At 49.8% G+C, this 21906-nt stretch overlaps 1 protein-coding gene across 2 annotated transcripts in view; it reads left to right on the forward strand.

Annotated features, from left to right (window-relative positions):
• The window catches only part of SH2D4B (SH2 domain containing 4B), a 79864-nt gene that overhangs the window by 25980 nt on the left and 31978 nt on the right, over positions 1–21906 (forward strand). For both annotated transcript variants that reach the window (XM_072755121.1, XM_026010167.2), the window contains exon 4: positions 10761–10908. In XM_072755121.1, coding sequence (XP_072611222.1) covers positions 10761–10908 — 148 coding nt within the window. The remainder of the gene's footprint in view (positions 1–10760; positions 10909–21906) is intronic.

Here is a 21906-nt window from a genome sequence, read left to right on the forward strand (position 1 = left end):
TATCCTATATATATATATATATATATATATATCCTATATATATATGAGATTCTCTTGAGTCTGTAAGGGAAGCCATATTTACTCTCAAAACATTTTATTTAAAAGTAATTTCAAACTTGCAGCAAAACTGAAAGAAGTACTCGTAGAGTTGCCACTAAAATTCACCAGTTATTAATATCTTGTCATATTTGCATTGTCTCTTTTCTCCTCTCCTCTATAACTGTATCTATCTGTACAACACACATATGCACACACATACACACACGCACATGTATATTTCTGTGGCTACTGCTAAACTCTTTTGCCAAACAGTTTAAAACAAAGATGTAGACTTCATAAACTCTAGCCCAGGGCTTAGCAAACTCTTTTCCGTAAAGGTCCAGATAGTTAATATATTAGGTTTTGTCAGCCCCGCTGCCTCTGTCACAACTACTCAATCAGCTGCACAAAAGCAGCTGCAGATAATAAGTGAGCAAATGAGTGTGGCTGCCTTTTAATAAGACTTTATTTTATTTTTAAAAGACTTTATTTGACAGAGAAAGAGAGAGCACGAGTGAGGGGGAATGTTAGGGGGAGAGGGAGAAGCAGATGCTTAACCAACTGAGCCCCCAGATGCCCCCATAAGACTTTAAGTAATAGAGGGCAGATCTGGCCTGGGAGCCTAACTTTGGCGACTCCTGACCAAACCCTGTGCACTTCAGTGTGCATCTCCCAGGACCGTGGACCTTTCCCTATGGAGCCACAACAATCGTTATCACACCTGTTGAACAATGATTCCATAATCGTTTTAAAATCCAATCAATCCATAGCGGAGAGATGTTTCAGTTTGTATCGTTGGAATTTGCATAGGATTATGTAAGTCTGCTGGAGAGGACAAGCAATACTTTTATGTATCTCTGAGAGCAAGAATCACCTGTTCTAATCCCTGGCCTCCCTCCTCTGCAGGGGTGAGCTGAGTCCCAGATGCTGGGAAGGTGGCTCCGTGGAACTGGTGTCTTGGGGCTCAATTCATGAGGAGATTACAGAGGGGTTTTCTGGTTGATGACCTCCTTGAGAACCTCAGTAAGACAGAGATGATAAATTGTGGGGTGCTCTGCGTGGGGGGTCATGGAGGACTTTGTAAAGCCACAGGGCTCACCAAGGGACCCAACTGCAGGCTTTTGGTATTATTTACAAGGAAGGCTATGGTAATGATAAGGTTGTTCTTGTTTTAAAAATGAATTTGCTGAATGTGAAGGTTCAGACTTTAATGCTCGTAGTAATCCTGACTTGGTACGTCTGCATTTTGAGGAGCCTCAGACATGCAGGCAGCACCTGGGAGGCCCTGGTGGGGGGTCCCTGGGGCAGTGTTTGCCAGGACCGTCAGCTCAAGGACTCTGGGGTGGGAAGGTCCAGGTTTATGAGTGAGGGTATTTTCCGTAAATTCACTGCCCTTGCATTGTGATGAGATGTTCATCACAGGACCTGTTTTGGCACCGAGCAGCATCTCAGAAGTTTCTGTGCTGGATTAACTATGGCTGGTGGCCAGTCCTTTGCCACTTCCCTCTGCGAGAGGTGGGTTTACTTTTCATCCCTTGCGTCTGCTGTGGCCTTGTGACCAGCTTTGATCTGCAGATGCAGTAGAAGGGACTCTAACTTTGGAGGACAGGCTATCGGAGATTTGTAGAATCTGCCCCCCTTGCAGGGCTCACTTTTGGGAGCTGCCCCACCAGAGGCCCTCCAGCTTTGGTCCATCACTGTGTAAAGTAAGGGAACCCGGGCAAGCCAGGCAGAGATGCAGGGCCTGTGTGGAGGCCATTGAGGCACCAGACACGAGCGTGAAGCCTTGGTTCTCCCGGTGGATGACCCCAGTCAAGTCACTGACCTCAGAGGCAACTGTGTGGAGCAGAAGGGCCACCTGCCAGGCCCTGCCCAAATTATGAACCTGTGGAACCACAAAGCAAATAAAATGATTACTGTTTTAAGCCAGTATGTTTTCTGGGAGTCTGTTACTCGGTAACGGGTGACGAGGACAGCTTCGCCAAAGGGTTTATGCATTGGGTTAGAGGTTGGCTTAGGTTGTTTTTATTGGGTCTTTCAACCACGGGCACGAAGGAGCCCCTGCCGGAGTCTGGGCATGAGCGGGGTCCACGTGTCCATGGGACACGGCCAGGAGGTGTGTGCAATGGTGACCGGTCTGCTGTGGGGAGAGAGAAGCACGTGGTGGGGGAAGCCAGAGGGGAATCTGGTGGGGTGGGCGGTGGGGCCCTCGGGGCCGTGGGGAGGAGGTGGCAGCCCGTGAGGATCTGGACGCAGAGGAACACGGCTGAGTGTACCCCTACGAGAAGGCCTGGTGGCCACGGTGTGATGTTCGGGCCTGAAGGCCGGGAAGGGGGGGCGGTGGGGAGATTTTTGCGGGGGCCGAGGGGGCAGCCAGTGCAGCCTGACCGTGGCGGGACTCAGAGGGACGGACACACAGGAGGGCAGAGGCAAAATCAGCAGAGCTTGGCGCTGATTTGGAGCTGGGCCGTGAGGACCGTGGGGAGGCCGTGGGGAGGAGGGTGTGCCGCTGGGCCCGGTGGGGGGGGGGGGGTGATCCAGTGCCTAACAGTGAGGATTCCCTTGAAGAAATGGGGGGAGGAACCCAGAATCTGTGTAAGGTTAAAGAGGGAACTTCAAACAACAAGATACAGACAGTTGGAAACCGGTTTTTAAAAACCATTCTGAAAAAAAAAATTCTGTTAAACAAAACAAACCAAAACCCATTCTGTTGTGGCTGGCGCTGCTTGAATGCGTTGTGTGTGCACATGAAGGTGTTCCTTTAGAAAGAAGTGGCAGCAGGAGGCCAGATATAATTTGCATATTTTCTTTGATTTCTTATTTTTTAAAGAGATTTTATTTATTTATTCATGGGAGACCCAGAGAGAGAGGCAGAGACACAGGCAGAGGGAGAAGCAGGCTCTGTGCGGGGAGCGCGATGTGGAACTTGAACCCGGGACCCTGGGGCCACACCCTGGGCCGAAGGCAGAGGCTCAAGCCCTGAGCCCCCCAGGCGCCCCTCCTCTGCTTTCTTACATCTTAAGGCTGCTTTGGGCTGCTTCTGCCTCCACTTGGGGCCACAGGACACTGATGATAAGACTTCTGCTCCCTCCCTTTGCCTTGGTCTCCCCCCTCCCAGTACGTTCGACAAGGACCCGGCACTGGTGATGCGACTATGTCATCCTCTCGTTCTGCACTGTTTGCTCTTCAAGGCCACTCACTCCCTTTTTGCTCTGTCCTCCCTGAAGCCTGGGGTTCATTGGTGAAGCTGGGCCCTTGCTGACACCCGCACCACCATAGAAACCGCCCCATAATAGGGTTATGAGCGGTGGGCACATCTTCCACTTTCCCGAGGTTTCTATGAGAGCGTGGCAGACGTGACCTGAGCTTCTCCCGCAAGAGGCAACCCGGCGAGGCTTACCCTTCCCCTCCCAACGATCAGCACAAGCCTGGTCTCACCCTCATTTGTGCGTCCGTTCGCTCACTGCCCTGGTCAGCGTCTATGCAGCACCTGCTGCCTGCTAGGCCCTGAGCTGGGGCTGTCACTGGGGGAATGAGTGACCCAGGCGCGGCCCTGCCTTTGCAGAGCACGTCACCTCAAGAAGCAGGACGCATCTTCGGGCCCCACGAGCAGCTGCAGGGGCTCAGGGTAGCCCTCCTGCCTCCGGGACGCGCCACGTTGGCATGCGGATTGTTCTGAGCTTGAGACCCTGAGGGCTTGGGGGAAAGCCCTGCCCTCCTCTAACTCCCTGGAAGGGTCTGACCGAGGGATCGCTTCCAGAATGGGGATTACTAATGGGGATCAGTTTTAGCTGTGGGACCTCCGTGTGGCAGGCAGATGTCTTCTTACCAGGTCCCTGCTTTTCTCTTTATGCCCCTGCGGACTGCATCCCTTTCTTTTGAAATCCCAGGCCCCTACCCCCTTGTCCTGAGTTCAGGATGGCACATCCCGCGTTTGGCCTGCCAGGCTTCCCCATCCATGTGCCTGTCTTGTATGTAGACGCTGCTACGGCTGACTTTCTTTTTTTTTTTTTTTTTTTTAAATATTTTATTTATTTATTCATGAGAGACACACACAGAGAGAGAGAGAGAGAGAGAGAGATTGAGGCAGAGACCCAGGCAGAGGGAGAAGCAGGCCCCATGCAGGGAGCCCGACGTGGGACTCCATCCCCGGTCTCCAGGACCACACCCTGGGCCCCAGGCGGTGCTAGACCGCTGAGCCACCTGGCCTGACTTTCTCCCGTGAATCTGTCTCCTGTCACTTGGAGTCCTCGTCCAGCGAGCAGGACCCTTGAAGGGGACAGGGAGTCCTGCTCCCCGACACGACCAAAACGACCGGGCCTTCCAGAAAAGCCTGCATCTCGGGGTGAGGGGCCCAGGCGTCGGGGTCCGTGGGGTGCAGCTGCTTATCAGGAAAGGGGCAAGAGGCGGGCGGCCGAGGGCTGGGGGTGTGTGGGGGGCGCGGCTCCCTAGGGTAGGAGCAGGGGGCACTGGTCTGTCGGCCTCTGGGCCGCTCTGCCCCAGCGGCTGCCCTTTGGGTGGACTTTCCATCAGGGCTGCGGAGGGGCCAGCGGCTTCTGAGATGTTCTTCTGGCGATGTCAGCCGCGGGGGTCGGGAGGCTGTGCTTTTTATCTGGAGCTGTGAAATGTTCCCCTGTGGCTCCCCTGTCCCCATGAGAAGCTTGTCCTGGTCACTTGGAAGTGGCCGGTTGCTTTCCCCCGAGGTGGAGGTGGCAGCAGGTGTCTGGCCCCCAGTGTGCCGTTCGCTCTGCATGAAGGGGCCTGAGTGAGCAGCGGCTCTGCCATTTATCGATTTATTCATTTGTGGGTGGTTCCTGGCCCCCCACCCCAATTCACGGAGCTACAACTTCTAAAGAAAAATCGTACATATTTAAGATGTGCAATGTTTTCGTATACGCAGACATTGCAAAATGATGACCATTATCAAGACAATCAGCACATCCGTCACCTTACCTGGTGACCTTCTCTGTGTGTGGCAGGAACACTGAAGATCTACTGTCCTAGCAGATTTCAAGTATACAGCAGGGATGGTATGAACTGTTAGGCACCATGCGGTAAATCCAGAGCGTACTCATCCTGCATGACTGAAACTTTGTCCCCATTCGCCGAACACAACCTAAGTGTCTGCTGAGCAATGAGTGGATAAGTAAAATCTGACATATAGACATTCTGTGTGTATCCATCTAATCTGTATATAATGGAACATTATTCAGTCTTTTTTAAAAAATATTTTATTTATTTATTTATTCGTGAGAGACACACAGAGAGAGGCAGAGACAGGCAGAGGGAGAAGCAGGCTCCATGCAGGGAGCCCAATGTGGGACTCGATCCTGGGTCTCCAGGATCACACCCTGGGCTGAAGGCAGTGCTAAACCACTGAGCCACCAGGGCTGCCCCTTTGCTCCAGTTTTTGTTCCCGTTTCGCATCCATCGTCAACTCCCAGCTCTAGCATTTCCTACCCGAGTCTATCTCCCTCCTGACCCCATGTCCCCTCCACCTGCCGCTCCTGCCTCTGCTTCTCTCTGCAGAATATGTCCCTAAAGGGCCATCTGAGGTCATCTCCGCTTGCTCCCCCCCACTGTCTGGACGGCTGCCTCTCCACTCCACCAGGGCCACTCTCTCATCACATCCTGAGGCCATGACCTGCCTGCCGTCCCTTGTCACTTCTCTGTCCTTATCTTCCGTGATGTCTCGGGGCCTGCAGCTCAGTTTACCACTCCCTTTTACTTGAAACGTTCTTTTTCTTGGCTTCCCCAACAGACCTCACCCCTTCTGGGTTTTTCGCTTCTCTATTGGCCTTCCTTCTCAGCCTCCTTTCCTGGCTCCAGCTCTTCCTCTCAACTTTTCAATGGTGGAGTGGCTCAAGATGCTCTGGTTGTTCTCTCTCTCATTGTTATTGTTGAAGTATAATCGACCTACAGCGTTGTATTAGGTTCAGGTGTGCGACATCGTGATTGCACAATTCTCTGCATTACACAGTGCACACCTTGGTAAGTGGAGTCACCATCTGTCCCCCTACAACATTATTACCAGTTTATTGACTATATTCCCTGCGCTGTACTTTCAGCTCCGTACCTCATTTCTGGTTGTTTTCTCTTGATCTGCATGCTTTCTCGGTGATGATAGCATTAGGTCCCATGGCTGAGAAACATCTTCCCCATGCAGATGACTCCTGAGCCGGAATCTTCAGCTGAACTCGCCCGTAAGCCCCAGGCTCCCGCATCCCGCGGCTAATAGCAGGCCTCCGGGATGTCGGATGGTATCTCGAACTCATCAAACATAGAGTTTTGACTTCTCCTCTTCCAACCACAGTGGATGATTCTATACTCAAACAGGCCAAGGCCATTTGCAGTGCTGGGCCTGTGGTGCTTGTGGTTTTCTCTGCCTGGAAATTTCATGTCCCTGATAACTCACTTATGGGCTCCTTCTCTACTGTTTAATTGTCAGATCCCATATCCCCTTCTGAGAGGACTTCTGGTCACACGGCCTAAGGTAGCCTCCTAAATTCTCCCAGTTGTTTACCCTGTTTTAATTCTCTGCATGCTGTTTATTTTCTGGTATTTCCTGATTTTTATTTGTCTGGTGTGTCTCACCCCCTGGAAGGCAAGCGCCAGGAGGGGCCTGTGTGTGTCTTGGCCACTGCTGTGTCCCCAGAGCCCGACACAGGCCTGAGCCTCTGGGTGCTCTGCGAGTATTTGGTGAGTGACACAGCTTCTTTTGTCCTCATGCCCAACTCTTGAGAGGGACTCATTAGGAAGTGGGAATTTTGCCAATTTTTCAAGACTAAAAAGTTGATTGCTGAATTAAAAGAAAATCCTTAATCTATACTGTTTCAGAAGAAACAGAAAACTTTGTCTTTTTTATCAAATGAGCGATTAAAAACTCAGTTACCCACCTCTCCCCAACCCCACACTCTTGTCGATCCATTTAAATGGTAGCAAAGGACTGAAAACCTTGTAAAGCACAAGGAGATAGAAAAGGAGAAGAGAGAACAGATAACATGAGAACAAGGGGGTAGTGGAAGGGGAGGTGGGCGGGGGGTGGGGGTGACTGGGTGATGGGCATTGAGGGGGCACTAGACGGGATGAGCACTGGGTGTTACACTATATGTTGGCAAATCAAAGTCCAATTAAAAAATATACAAAAAAAAAAAAAAAAAAGAAATTGAAAGAAACAACAACAAAAAGAGAACAGATAAGAAAATGTTTGCCAAAGTTTGGAGGGTGGAAGACAGAGTGGTGAGAGTGGGGGGTTCGGGGGGGCACCTGCGGGAAGAGGGTAGTTCACTCTGGATTCCTTGTGGGCTCAGGACCAGAGGCATCAGGGCCTGTGAAGAGGGGAGCTCGGGTTGGTGACCAGTATCTCTGAGGGATGGCTGGGCCCTCATGTCCCCTTCTCCATCCATTTCTTCTAGGCCTCCCTCCCTCCGAGCAGGAGGAGATGGGGAGAAGCAGAGGCTCAGAGCTCAGTGTGTTAGGCCGAGCGGAGAGAGCGGGCGAGGGATGGGTGAGAAGCAGGAGGATTAAGGACAGGTCTTACTTTTAGTAGCGAGGACCTGCAGCCGGGGGTTGCCTCTGGGATGTCAAGGGCCAGCCAATATTTTTGCAGGGTGTCTTCATTTATAAAAAAATTATCAGTTTGAGCCACAGGAAATCAGCCTGTTATCTCTTTTCTGGTGACGCAATCTCATGATCATGCGATAAACATATGGTGCTGCCTGGCAGGGTTCATCTGCTTGCTAGCTACCCTGCTGGAACCATGGCCTAGCCATTCAGCTCCAGGATGATTCCAGAAATATGAGCTTCTGGGGCCATGCGGTTAACCTCTTTCATGAAGGAGACAGTCAGAGAGCACCCTGAGGGGGAGAAACAAGAGACTAGGGCTCATGCAGGACCTGCTCTGGACTTAGGATGGTACCCTACCCGGATACCTCTGCTGCCACTGCCAACCCCGGGAGGACTCTTTGTGGCCATTCCTGGAGGACACCTGACGGGGATGTTTGCAGAGAAGGCATCTCAAAGCACGGTGTTCCCGTGAAGTGTCGGGCACAAGCCAGGGATTCTGCTTGCTAGGGTCTCGGGGCTGTCCTGTCTGCAGCCTGCCTCCCCAACAGACAGGTGGTTTGCTGGTGGTCAGACTTCACCGAGGTGGGATGGAGGAGAAGACCCATATAGTCTCAGACAAAGGGCCCCTAGATACTTCCACTTGAGTGTTCCTCAGTGAAATGGCTGACCCCTCATCCAGTCATCCTAGAGTGAAGCCCACCTCCCTAGGAAGTCCTGTCTACACCCTTGAGTCTTCAGATAGTTATTTTCTCTCTTGAATATGGACAGCCAGGAAACATCAGACATCTGAGGAAAGCCTCCAACATCAGTAACAGGCACCACAAAAAACCATATTTTAAAGAAAACAAAAAGCAAAAAATGGAGGACGTAGATCTAAATCAGAATATAGGGAGGAGGAAAGCTCTAAAATTCTAGGCCATGAAACGTCACACTCTTGAAACCAGGTCAGGGTGCTATGAAGCTAAAAGGAACAACCAGAGATAAGGAGGAGGGCTTGGGAATGACAAATACAATGCTGAAAAACAAAACAAAACAAAACAAAACAAAACATAGCAACGGATTTAGACAAAATCAGTGAAATCAACCAGGAAATAGAACAGGAGAGAGAAAATAAGAGAGGAGTGATAAACCTCCTAGAGGATCAAGTCAAGGAGTCCAGCATTTGACAAACAGGAATTCTAGAAAGAAAAACAACGAGAGGAGAAAAAATTGTCCAAGAAATTGTAAGCCAAGGTGTATAGGACTGGAAAGATCCGACACTTCAGGCGGAAAGCTCCCTGAGTGCCTAGTACAATCCATGAAAGAAAATCCCCACCACGGCACACCATTTAACAATGTTCAGAACATCCGCGATAAAGAAAAAAATTAATGTCTCATGCAGGAGGTTGAGAATCTGAATGGCAGCACTGGGTGCTGGGAAGTCACGTCTTCCAAACTGTGCTTTAGGAAAGTGATTTTTAATTAAATTCTATGCTCTGCTAAATTGGCAGCTGTATCTGAGGGCAGCTGATAGATGTTTTCAGACAAGACTCAGAGAGTGTCTCTCTGTGCGTCTGTACCTGAAAAGTCCTGCAAGTTATGCTGCTGCAAAATGGCAAAGTGACCAAAAAACGCCCCCAAAACCCCAAACCAAACCAAACCAAGCAACCAACAAAAACATGGAACAGGGAAACAAGGGCTTCAACTCAGGGAGGGCTGAGAAATGAGTGCCCCGTGGACGGATGGACAAGAGACCCAGGTAGCAACCAGCTGAGATGGCAGGAAGAAGGAAGGCTGGCATCTGGGGACAGCGGTGACCCTGGAAAAAAAAGATAACTGCTGTTGAGCTGCTGTAATAATAAGCACAGAGAAATTTTACTACTGATCGTAGAGAAGTTTGGGAAAATTCAATATTCAACTTCAAAATAAAACAATTGTGAACCCAGGAAGGAAAAAGCCATCGTACTACCCTGTTTTACCGAATGTAAGATGCCATATGAGTTAAGCGCTTGCTTGTGAATCATTATTTTAGAAATAAAATCCCATTGCCTATTAAAAAAGGAACTTGTAAGTTGTGAGAGACACCCACGTTTTGGAGGTTATGTTAGGAAGTTACAAAACGTACTTCTTATAATTGGTGAACACAGCCCCCTGACCTGGCTTTGTGGTGAGCCATCGTCACCCTGGTCATTGATCTCACCACACATTGTGACGTTGACGTCATAAGGATGAGGAGAGGAAACGTCTGGGCGTGTACCTGTGCGGGAGACAGGTAAATAGGAAATCCGTACCCAAAAAAGAAAGGCAGTAGTTGAATGTCTAGAATCGATCAATCGAAAAATTAGCTGCATGAGTCAGGCCAGATATGTCACCACTGAAGGAGCAACTAAGATCACTGAGCACGTGGCCTCCGGGCACCGGGTGAGGGTGGCGTAGGTTGGGGTGAAGCAGTTTAGAAAAATTGCTGGTTTTGAAAACGAGCCTTTGGCATTTATTTTTTATTTATTATTATTTTTTTGAGCCGTTGGCATTTAATGCACGTTTGACATGTGCTGGTTACTTTGTGAACAAAGGTAGACGAACACACACACACACACATGACAGCCTCCTTGGATCCTGAAAGTGGAGATGTGGGGCCCCCAAACCTGCTTGTCCTTGAAATACCTTATGCAGACACAAGGCTAAGACATGATCATAACCTGCCTCATTGGCCTCCAGGACGAAAGGTACCCGGCCCTCCCCCTCCCAGGGGGCAAGTGTGGCCGAGGATGGCCCAGCATCCACTTGTCTTTGCAGAAAGCTTTAGAATCTACAGATTGCTCCACATATAGATATATTTTTAAGATTTATTTCTTTATTTTAGGGTGGGAAGGGCAGAGGGAGAGGGCAAGAATCCCAAGCAGACGCCCCGCCACCCAGTGGGAAGCCCAACACAGGGCCCGGTCTTGCCACCCTGAGATCATGACCTGAGCTGAGACCAAGAGCCAGCAGTTTAAGCCACTGAGCCACCCCCGTGCCCCGATCCATGAGTCGACCCGCTCAGTCCTAGCTGCAGCCTTGGCTAGGCCTGACTGCGGCCCTTCCACTGGCGGCCCCCGCGCCCGCCACCCCGCCGCCCACCCACAAAGGTGCTTCTCTCTCCCCACCTCATGGCGTTTGTCCCCGTGGTATTTTAGAGGAAAGAGGAAGAGGAGAGGAAGCGAGGGGAAGAGCAGATTCGCCTCCAGGAGGAGCAGAGGGCCAAGGAGCTCTACTGGACCCTGAAGCAGGCCCAGCTGCAGAGCGGCACCAGTGAGCGCGAGGAGCGCGAGTGGGAGGAACAGTGTGAGTAGAGCAGCCCGCCTCCCCCCTCCCCTCGCCCCCCATCCACCGGCTGGCGTCACCCCTTCACCCATCCAGCTGCCAAGCCTCCCCCCAGGATGGCCTGCCCGGGCCCTGCTAGGCTCCTCCTCCAGGGCCTCCACGCCTACAGAGGAGATTCCTCCTTCCTTCCTTCCTTCCTTCCTTCCTTCCTTCCTTCCTTCCTTCCTTCCTTCCTTCTTTCCTTCCTTCCTTCCTCCTTCCTCTTTTCTCTTGCTTTCCAGGTTATTTATTCATTTATTTGAGAGAGAGAGTGAGCATGAGCTGGGGGAGAAGCAGGTGGAGAGGGAGAGGCAGGCTCCCTGCCAAGCAAAGAGCCCAACGTGGGGCTCGACCCCAGGACCCCCTGGATCATGACCTGCGCTGAAGGCAGACGCTTAAGCACCTGAGCCACCCAGATGCCCCAAGAGGACATTTCTTACACTAAAACAGAAAACCCTGTATTTACTGAGTCAGCAATACTCTGCTGGCTCGGTGCTAAGCCCTGGGCACCCAGAAATGGGGCATCATGGTGCGTGTGTTGGAGGAGCTCATGGGCCAGGTGGGAGACAGCCACGCGGGCTGCTACTGGCTTTGAGGGAGACAGGGCCTCGCACTGTCGGAGCACAGAGAGGCCATCCTCGTGGGCTTCCAGGGCACAGCATTACGAAGGGAAGCGTGGTGAGCTCTCAGGAACAAGTGAGGCCAAGAGGCAGGACAGGGAGAAGGTGTTTGAGACAGAGGCCCCGGCACCATGAGGGCTTGGTGACAGGAGGTGGTGTGCTTAGGGAGGTGGTGATGGGTGGGGCTGGCTCCAAAGCTTGGAGAGTGTAGGGGGAGAAAAGGTAGATGGGAAAGGGGAAAGTGGAAGCAAGATTTGAAGGGTGGGGTTTCCACGTGTGCTGGGGGTTCATTTGAATCAGGTATGGTAACACCTGGATCCTATGGATAATGTGGAAATGATGACCTGGCCCCAAGAAGTTTTTACCCCCCCCCTCCAGGAGCAGGGCATGCACCGTACGGGGCTCCACGGGGAAGCATCAGGGCAGTCAGGAGGCAGAGGGAGCCAGAGGCAATGCGGGCAGGAGCCTTTCTCATGGTGTGCCTGGGACAGTTGAGGCCAGGCAGGGTGAGCAGGTTTAGGATTGGCTGGTTTGAATAATGCCTGCAGGCTCTGGGGCACAGGGGAGGGGGGGTGTCTCCAGTGGCTGGAGCCCAGCCCTGGTGTGCACCAGAGAGCAAGAGCTAGAGAGAGAGGGAAGGATTGGAATATTTTGGATTGGCTGGCTTGCACATGAATGGGTGGTGAGTCTTTTAGTATCTTTAGGAATCGGCCAACCCTGGGAGGGCCAGGCTCTCTGGGCTCAGCAAAGCCCCCGAGGTCAAAACATCAAAACATAGAGAAAATAAGAAGGCATGGTTCACGCAGGTGGGCAGTGGGAGACCCGTAAAGGTGGGCCTGGGGGGTGAGAGAGGAGGAGGCCCCGAGAGGTGATGGGAGCCAGGGCCGCAGGAGTGGGAGTGCAGGTGCCAGGTGACTTCTACTCACCCACTCTCTGGTCCTCCAGCCTTTCTCAACCATGTGCCAGACTTAAAAAAAATTGGAAATGAAATTAATATGACATAAAATCCACCCTTTTATTTTATTTTATTTTTTTAATTTTTATTTATTTGTGATAGTCAAAGAGAGAGAGAGAGAGGCAGAGACACAGGCAGAGGGAGAAGCAGGCTCCATGCACCGGGAGCCCGATGTGGGATTCGATCCCGGGTCTCCAGGATCGCGCCCTGGGCCAAAGGCAGGCGCCAAACCGCTGCGCCACCCAGGGATCCCCAAAATCCACCCTTTTAAAGTGTACAGCGTAGTGGCTTTTAGGATACTCACCACATTGCAACCATCACCACTACTAGTTCCAGAGATTTCCTTGCCACAAAGAGAAGTTCTAGACCCATTGATCATTTCTTCTCCCGCCATGCCTCTGCAAGCCATTAATCTAATTCCCGTCCCTATGGATTTGCCCATAATGGATATTTCATATAAATAGAATCATACATTATGTAGCCTTCCATTTAGCAATGCTTTCAAGGTCCATCCGCATTGTAGCGTGTATCAGGCTTTCACTCCTTTTTACGGCTGAATAAAATTCTAATGTAGGCATGTGCCACCATTTTTGTTTATCCATTCATTAGTTAATGGACCTTTGGGTTGTTTCCACTTTTGGGCTATTATGAATAATGTTCATCTGAGCATTGTTTTCTTTTTTTTTTTCCTTTGGTGGTTCTTGAATGTGTATTTTTTACTGAAAAAAAATCATTCATAAATTAACAGAAATGTACAAACACTTGAGTAAATACTCAGGTAATGGCATTTACTATATTTTTGTAAATAGGTTTTTTTTTTTAGAGTTTTTAAAACATCTTTAGATTTCAGTGCAGAAATGTGCCCCTGGAACCTCTTAAAACATAAGAGCAAGCTCAAAAAACGTGGTGATGGACAGGAGCTAGCTCCATTCAACACTGTCATCAATGGTACTGGACACAATCAGGACAGGTAGCTATTGTTCAGCAATTGATGTCTGTGGTAGAGGAACCCCAATAAAAGAGTCCCTGTAATGTGAGCACTGGTGTGTTTTTGTGTGAACATATAACTGTCAGTTCTCTTGGGTATATAACTAGGAGTGGAATTTCTAGGTCATATGGTAACTCATGTTTAACTGTTGAACAGCTGCCATATTGTCTTCCAGAGCAACTGTACCGTTTTACATCTCTACAGGCAATATATGAGGGCTCCAGTTTCTTCCCATTCTTGCAAATGCTTGGTGTCTTTTGTCTTTTGATTATAGACATCCTAATAGGGCTGAGAGGTTGTCTCGTTGTGGTTCTGATTTGCATTGCCCTGGTGATTAATGATGTTGAGCCCTTTTTCACATACCTATTGGCCATCCGTACATCTTTTTGAAAAAAAAAAATATCTATATGGGTCCTTTGCACATTTTTAAATTGGGCTATTTGTTTCTGGCTATTGAGTTGTATGGATTCCTGTATATTTTGGACATTAACCCCGTAGTGGATATATGGTTTACAAATATTTCTCCTATTCCACAGGTTGCCTTTTCATTTTGTTGATGATTTCCTTTGCTGCGCAGAAGATTTTTAATTTGACGTAATCCCACCTGTTAACTTTTGGTTTTGGTGTCATATCTAAAAAAAACATCGCCAAGGCCAACGTTCAAGGAGCTTTTTTCCTATTTTTTTTTTTTCAGGTGTTTTACAGTTTCAGGTCTTACATTTAAGTATGTAATCCATTTTGAGTTGATTTTTGTATTTGCTAGGAGATAAGGGTCCAATTTCATTCTTTTGCATGTGGCTATCTAGTTTTCCCAGCACCATTTATTGGAGAGATTATCTTTCCCCATTGTGTATTCTTGGCGCCTTTGCTGAAGATTAGTTGACTGTATATTTCTGAGCTCTATATTCTTTTCCATTGGTCTATGTGTCTGTTTTTATGCCAGCACCATCCTGTTTTGGCTATCATAGCTTTGTAATATGGTTTGAAATCAGGAAGTGAGATGCTTCTAACTTTGTTCTTCTTACTCAAGATTCCTTTAGCTATTCAGAATCTTTTGAGGGTCAATACAAATTTTAGGATTGTTATTTTTTTTATTTCTGTGAAAAATACCATTGGAATTTTAATAGAGATTGCATTGAATCTTTGAATAGTATGTATATTTTAATAATACGAATTCTTCTAATCTATGCACTGGATCTCTGCCAAAAGGCTGAGAAGTGATAAATCCTTCTAATCTATGAATGCAGGATATCTTTCCCTTTATTTGTGTCTTCTTTAATTTTTTTTTATCCATGTCTTAGAGTTTTTAGTGTCCTGGTCTTTCTTCTCCTTGGTTAAATTTATTTATTCATAAATTTATTTATAAATTTATATTTTTAAATATTTTTATAAATAAATTTATTTATAAATTTATGATAATTATAAATAAATAAATTTAGAATAATAGAAATTTAATAGAATAAATTTTATTCTATTTCTGTATTTTATTCTTTTTTTTTTTCCTTTCCAAGTTTTTATTTAAATTCCAGTTAGTTAACATACAGTGTAATATTAGTTTCAGGTGTAGAATTTAGTGATTCATCACTTACATACAACACCTGATGCTCATCACAAGTGCCCTTGCTAATGCCCCTCACCTTGCTCAGACGCTCAGTCTCTTCATTTGTAAAATGGGGGTAATCATGTTGAGTGGAGGTGTGTTGGGAGGATAAAGTGAGAGGGACAAAATGTCACAAATGTCACCCAACCTGATGCTATTGTGAATGGGGTTGTTGTACTAATTTCTTTTTTTCGATATTTGTCATTACTGCACAGAAATACAACTGATGTTTGTATGTTGATTTTGTATTTGTTGAATTTATTTATTCTAACAATTTCGGGGTGAAATATTTAGGGTTATCTGTATGTAGGATCATGCCACCTACAAACAGATGATTTTACTTCTTCCTTTCTGATTTGGATGCCTTTTACTATTTTTTTTCTTGCTTAATTATTCTGGTTAGGACTTCCAGTATCATAGTGAATAAAAGTGGTGACAGTGCACTTTCTTATCTTGCTCCTGCTCTTAGAGTAAAAGCTTTCAACCTTACACTGTTGTGTGTGATGTTGGCTATGGGATTGTCATATATGGTTCTATTATGAGGTACATTCTTTCTATACCTGACTTGTTGAGAGCATTTATCATGAAAAGATGCTGATTTTTGTCAAATGCTTTATTTCCATCTATTGAGAGGATCATACAATTTTTCTTCTTCTTTTTGTTAATGTGGCATATCATCATTCCTGATTTGTGGTGCTGAGCCATTCTGGCATCCCAGGAACCAATCCCACGTGATCATGGTGTATATAGAGCATTTGGAGAGGCCCCGTGGAGGAAATGGCATTTGGTTTGGGAAAACTGGGGAGGCAAAGAAGGCGGGGAAAGCATCACAGCAGAAGGAGCAGCACTGAGCAAAAGCCAGGGCATTGTGGGTGCAGGACATAGCACATGTCTCCATGTTGGCTGCAGCCTGAGGTTCACGGTGAACAATGATGAGAATGAGGCTAGACAGGTAAGATGGACAAGAGCTAAAGGATAATTCATTCCTTTGAATTCAGAATGGAAGAAGAGATGGGGGAAAAAAAGGCAAGACAAAGGTTTATACTGAAAAAATAGTGAACGATTACAAAGCGAAGTCACTTGCAGCCACTCTAGTGTGGAGGAAGAGCACTGGACTGGGAGTCCTGCCCTAGCTCTGCCACTGGCTCGTGTGACCATGAGCAAACTCTTGCTCAGTTGCTCAGTCTCTTCATTTGTAAAACGGGGGGTAATTGTGTTGAGTCGAGGGGTGTTGGGAAGATAAAGTGAGAGGGACGAAATGTCACTCAGGAGTGTTCCTCCTTTTGTAGTGACAAGATGAGGCGGGCTGGGTTGGTGTTTTGTTAGGGATGCAGACTGGAGATCAACGGGCCCAGGTGCTGCCTGACTGCTCCTGACTGTTCTGCGTGGCACCAGACAGTGGAAAAGCCTCCAAAAGGACAGAGAAAAGGTGGTAACGCAGGCCCCGTGGTTTTCGTTCCTCATCTTATGCTTTCTTAAAGACGATGAGCTAAATGCTGGAGGCTGTCATTCAAAACCAGCAAAGCCATTCTGCACTCAGTTAATTTAATATGAAAAATTATAGTGGACCATTAATCTACTGGGAGCGCCAGTTTTTGATAAAACACCTAAATTAAATTTTCTGAGTTAGGGGAAAGAAGGGCATTGTTTCCTTTAGTATCACCCGACTGCAGAGTTGGTTGTTCAGTTCAAATAGCGGAGCAGGCTCTGGCCTCTGAGCAGCTCTGCATATACCAGGCATGAATCCGCTTAATTATTTCTCAACTGTGAACTCGCAGGAGTGAGGAGTTAGGGCATGTCTGGTGGCCCGGAGATTTGAAGAAGAGCCAGCATGACTTGGTAAATGAGACTATTTCCAAATATTGGAACTGTGTTCTTATTAACCACCCCCTTCCTCCCTGAGCTCTGCTGCGGCCCCTCATCCTGGGCTCTGCTCGTCTCATGCTTGGCTGCCTGGTCGGAGCTGAGGGTGCTCAGGCCCAGGATGGAGTCCGTTTGTGTCGGTTCCGTTCTCTTTGTTCACAGAGAGAGAGTGTCCTGGAGTCTGGGCTGTGCTTGGATGGTTCTACGCTGCCGCGTGCTGGAGACTGGGGCTCGCCAGACGCCTTGGGCCTAGAGACGGCGGGGGGCGGGGGGCAGAGCGGAGTGTGTGGGCCGGAGGGGGCCTCACTAAGGCAGGGCCGGTCTGTGCACCCGTGGCCTGGGAAAGGCTGCGGCTTCTCTTTGGACAAAACCAGTCCCAGCTGGCTGTGCCCCAAGCCACGTACTTCTGGCTTTATAACTCAGAGTAAGGCCAGCCGGAGCCCCCACGTGCTGGAATCCTATCCTGCTCCGGGGTTCCTCTCCTCTTGAATTGCTCAAGAATCTCTGGGGGCTTTCCTGTTGTCCCAAAGCAGAGTCACTCCTGGGCTCACACTGGGGGGGAGTTGGTCCCAGGCTCACACTGGGAGGTGGGTCTGTCCAGTGCTCACCCTGGTCTTAAGGAACTTGTGAAGTCGCTCCCGGGGCCCCAGGGGGCACCGATGGCAGCCCTGGGCAGCTGCTAGCAGGACATGGGTGGCGGCGACCTTCGAGGCCTTGGAGTCCCCGGGGAGGGAGCGCCCCGTCCCTTGGCCTGGGTGTAGCTGTGGGTGAGCCTCCCTCCCCACAGGCTCCTCTCGGGGTCATCGGGCCCCAGCACGCTGCTCCCGCATGTATCCCTTGGTACCTGGGCTGCCCCTGTCCTTCCCCGGCGAGGGAGACTCCCCATTTCACGAGGTTTTCATTTTCCCCATTTGCGGGATGAGAGTCCCTGAGGCTCCCCAGCCCATCCCCAGCCCCTCCCCTGCACAACCCCCGCCTCCACCTGGTACCCCCCAACCCAGGGGCAACAACAAGGTGTGATACTGAACCAACTCCTACTGGACACCAGAGCTTCCGAGGCCCTTCTGGGCAGCACTTTGTTGACCTCGTTTGCACGCAGCCCTACGAGGCCCCCACTTTACAGATGAGGAGATGAAGCGTAGATTCGAGTTGTCCAAGGTCACGTGGAGCAGACAACGGAGCAGAAGCCAACACGAGGGCCCACATACACAGTTTAAATCATTCTGGGTGCTTTTTCATCTTTAAAATATAAAATACTTCCAATATAAATCCAATATAAAATACATAATGATCCACTAGTTTTTAGGGACGTATCATTCACCCGAGGGGACACTACAAATGGCTGCTGCTCTGAAGCACTTGGTTTCTCTGTGGAAGTCACCGGATCATCTGAATTCTGTGAAGCACTGAGTCTTTTCTCTCTGGGCCGAGGTGGGAAGGGCCCAAGGAACCATGGGCAAGTGGTCTAGAGGGCTACATCATGACTAGCAGCGGCTAATGGTCTTCCAGAACCTCACGTCCACTGCGCCTTTCCTCCTGGGATCCCCGGGGCACTTCTACCTCGACGCACCCAAAACCCAATCTCCCCCCTACCTGCCCTGGCTGGCTTGATCACCTGGCTGTCAAGGGCAGAAGCTTGGCCGCCATTCTGGTGTCTCCATTTCGCTCACTATCGATCCCCAAACGTACCCAGTTGTGAGGGATCCTACTTCCTTAACATTCTTTGGGTTCACAGCCTTCCACCCCATTGGCCTGGTACCGTGTGAAACTGATGCCATGGCTCTTTCCCTGCCTTTCTGTTTTCCAAGCCTTCGTTCTCGTTTCAGTTGGATTCATTCCCAACGCGGCAGCCAACCCAATCTTTGGGGAGTGGAAACAGCACCCTCGTTCACCTGCTAAAAAAATACTTCGGTGGCTTCCAATCACCTGTTGGTAAAGCATTAAAATTAATTGGCCAGTATTTATTGGTCTCCTACAAGGCCTTTTCTGTTTCTACATCCTCACTTCTTGCCCAGTGCGTATGGGAGCCTCCCTCTGGCCAAGCTGACCTATTCCAGGAGGGATGCCTGCGTTCCCTCTCGCTCCCGGGCCTCTGCCGCTGAGCTTGCTCTGCCCAGAACACCCCCTCCTTGGGCTCTGTTGGTTGAGTCCCACAGGTCCACCAGGCATCAGCCTAGCTGTCCTTCTCCACCACAGCTCCATGGTTTGCTGCGTGGCTCTCCCGCTTGACAGCAAGCTCTCCGAGGGCAGGACTATGCCTCACTCATTGCTCCTCGCATCACCTGGCAGCCAGCTGTTATGCTGACCTTGTGAAAATTCAAAAAAAGGGCACTGCACTCCCATCTGCCAGGAAGTTGCTCCACGCGCACCCGTCTATGCTGATCCTGCAGAGACCACGCCGCCTGGAGGTGTGCGATGTACAGCCTTGGTCCTGTGCGGCACAGAGTGGACCCAAAGTAGCTCCGAAGCATACGGGTGCTGAACAGATGTGCACGCCCTGGCCGACTGTGTTCAAGCGATAAGAACCCTGCCTCGTGCAGCCACTGGCCTGGCTGTGTTTCTGGAACTATGTAACCTGCTTGCACATTCAGCCAGGAGGAATAGCAACCTCTGCTGTTCCTCTTCAATGTTCGAGAGCTGAGCAGGAGCCTTGAGCACAGATGAGGCCCTGATCCCAGACCAGTCTGGCACTTTTGGCGGCCCTTGGGTAAAAGATGGTGCTCTCTCTATTTTTCCGTGGAGGGCCAGGTAAGGCCTGGAGACATGAAAACTTGTCCCAGTTTAGACAGACAGGCAGACAGTTGGAGGTAAAGCCAAGCAAGCGCCCAGCTCTCTCCACACCCCTGAGCCCGCCGAGGCTGAGGTTTCCAGGTCTGATATGGGAGAGGTTGGACTCCCAAACCTGTGGGACTCCTGCTTTCTTCCTGAGCAGGAGGGTTCGAGGCTGGGCAGTGCTGGAGGGTGGTGTCTCAGTTCTGGGGTGCTGGCCCTCCCCCCAACCAGGCAGGTGTGGGCGCATCCCTGGGGTGGGGATCAGAGCTGGAAGGGACCGTCCTCCTTGTCTGCATGTGAGAGAACGGAGGGCGGAGGATGCAATTGGGTAGACGTCTAGCAGACGGTGACATTTCGCTGTGCTCTGGCTTCTTTTTTTTTTTTTCAAGATTTATTTATTTATTAGAGAGAGAGAGAGAGAGTGAGCGTGAACAGGGGGAGGGAGAGGGAAAGCATCTCAGGCCGACTTCCCGTTGGGTGCAGAGCCCGACACAGGGCTTGATCCCACAACTCTGAGATCACGACCTGAGCTGAAATCAAGAGTCGGACACCCAGCTGCCTGGGTCACCCAGGTCCTCTGGATTCTTAATCCTCAGCCCAGTGTTCACCAACCAGAATGGTACAGAATGTCCATCTAAGAAAAAACTGTAGTGAGATACACAACTTAAAATTTACCAATTTGCCAGTTTTTAAGTCTACAGTTTGGTGGCATTGAGTACATTGGTGGTGTTGTGCTACCATCACCGCCCCCCATTTCCAGGACTTTTTCATCTTTCCAAACTGAAACTCTGCCCCATTGAACAGAAAACCCCCATTCCATCCTGTCCCCAGCCCCTGGAAGCCACCATTGTACTTCGTGTCTTTATTGTGAGTACCACGCGTGGAGTATCAGCGGAATCGTACGGTGTCTGTGTCTGGCTTACTCACTTAGCACAATGTCTTAAAGATCCACCCACATTGGGACGTTGGGGTGGCTCAGCAGTTGAGCGTCTGCCTTCCACCCAGCGTGTGATCCCAAGGTCCTGGGGTTGAGTCCCGCATCAGGCTCTCTGCATGGAGCCTGCTTCTCCCTCTGCCTGTGTCTCTGCCTCTCTCCATGTCCCTCATGAATAAATAAATAAAATCTTTAAAAATGAAAAAAAGATTCATCCACGTTGTAGTAGGAATCAGAATCCCCTTCCTTTTTTTTTTTTTTTTTAAAGATTTTATTTATTTGAGAGAGAGAGAGAGAGAACACACAAGTGAGAACCCAGGTGGGGAGAGCAGCAGAGGAAGAGGGGGGAGCAGATGCCCCCTGAGCAGGGAGCCTGACGTGGGACTTGACCCTCGGACCCTGAGATCATGACCTGAACCGAAGGCAGATGGATGCTTAACCGACAGAGCCACCCGGGTGCCCCAGAATCCCCTTCTTTTTTTAGGGCTGGATAATATCCCACCGGGTGTGTTTAGCATACTTGGTTTACCTGAGTGTTCTTCGATGGACATGTGGGTCGTTCGCACCTTTAGGCTATTGTGAATCACGCTTCTGTGCATATGGCCGTACAGGAATGTGCCGTGGCCCCGCTTTCAGCCCTCTGGGGGTGTATCTCCAGCAGAGGACTTGCTGGCTCGCATGGCAATGGTATGTTTGATTTTTCTGGAACTGCTCTCCCATTTTGCACAGCAGCTGCTCCGTGGTCCATGCCCACCAACGATGCGCAAGGGTTCCACTTTCTCCCCACCCTTCCTGACACGTGTTTTCTATTTTTTCTGATTAAACGAGTAAAAAAAAAAAAATATATATATATATAGGCATTCCCCGGGTGTGGTGTGGCGTGTGACTGCGGGCGGCCCCCCACGGGCTGTCTTGGGTCAGCCTCCCTCCTGCAGCCGGCAGCGCCTTCCTGCAGGCTCCGTGCTCCTCCCGTCGGCGGGAGGAAGGAGGCTCTGGATCCTACGTCTGAAGTGGGGGTGGCTGTGCTGGCCCCTGTCGTGGGTGCTGTGCGGGCTTGCAGGGTGTCGTCTGGGCCCCGGGGGCAGCTGTGGGAGGAGGGTGATTGGGCACCGGGCCTGCCCAGGTGTGGGGTCCACTCAGAGTGTCTGACACTTGCTGGCTCAGGTGCTAGGAGGTGGTTTTGGTTGTTTTCATTGGATCAGAAGGAAAAAAAGAGAAAACAACCCATGAGTTCTGGCTGAGGGTTTC

The sequence above is a fragment of the Vulpes vulpes genome, chromosome 4 (genome assembly GCF_048418805.1).
Source record: "Vulpes vulpes isolate BD-2025 chromosome 4, VulVul3, whole genome shotgun sequence".
NCBI classification, from domain to species: Eukaryota; Metazoa; Chordata; class Mammalia; order Carnivora; family Canidae; genus Vulpes; species Vulpes vulpes.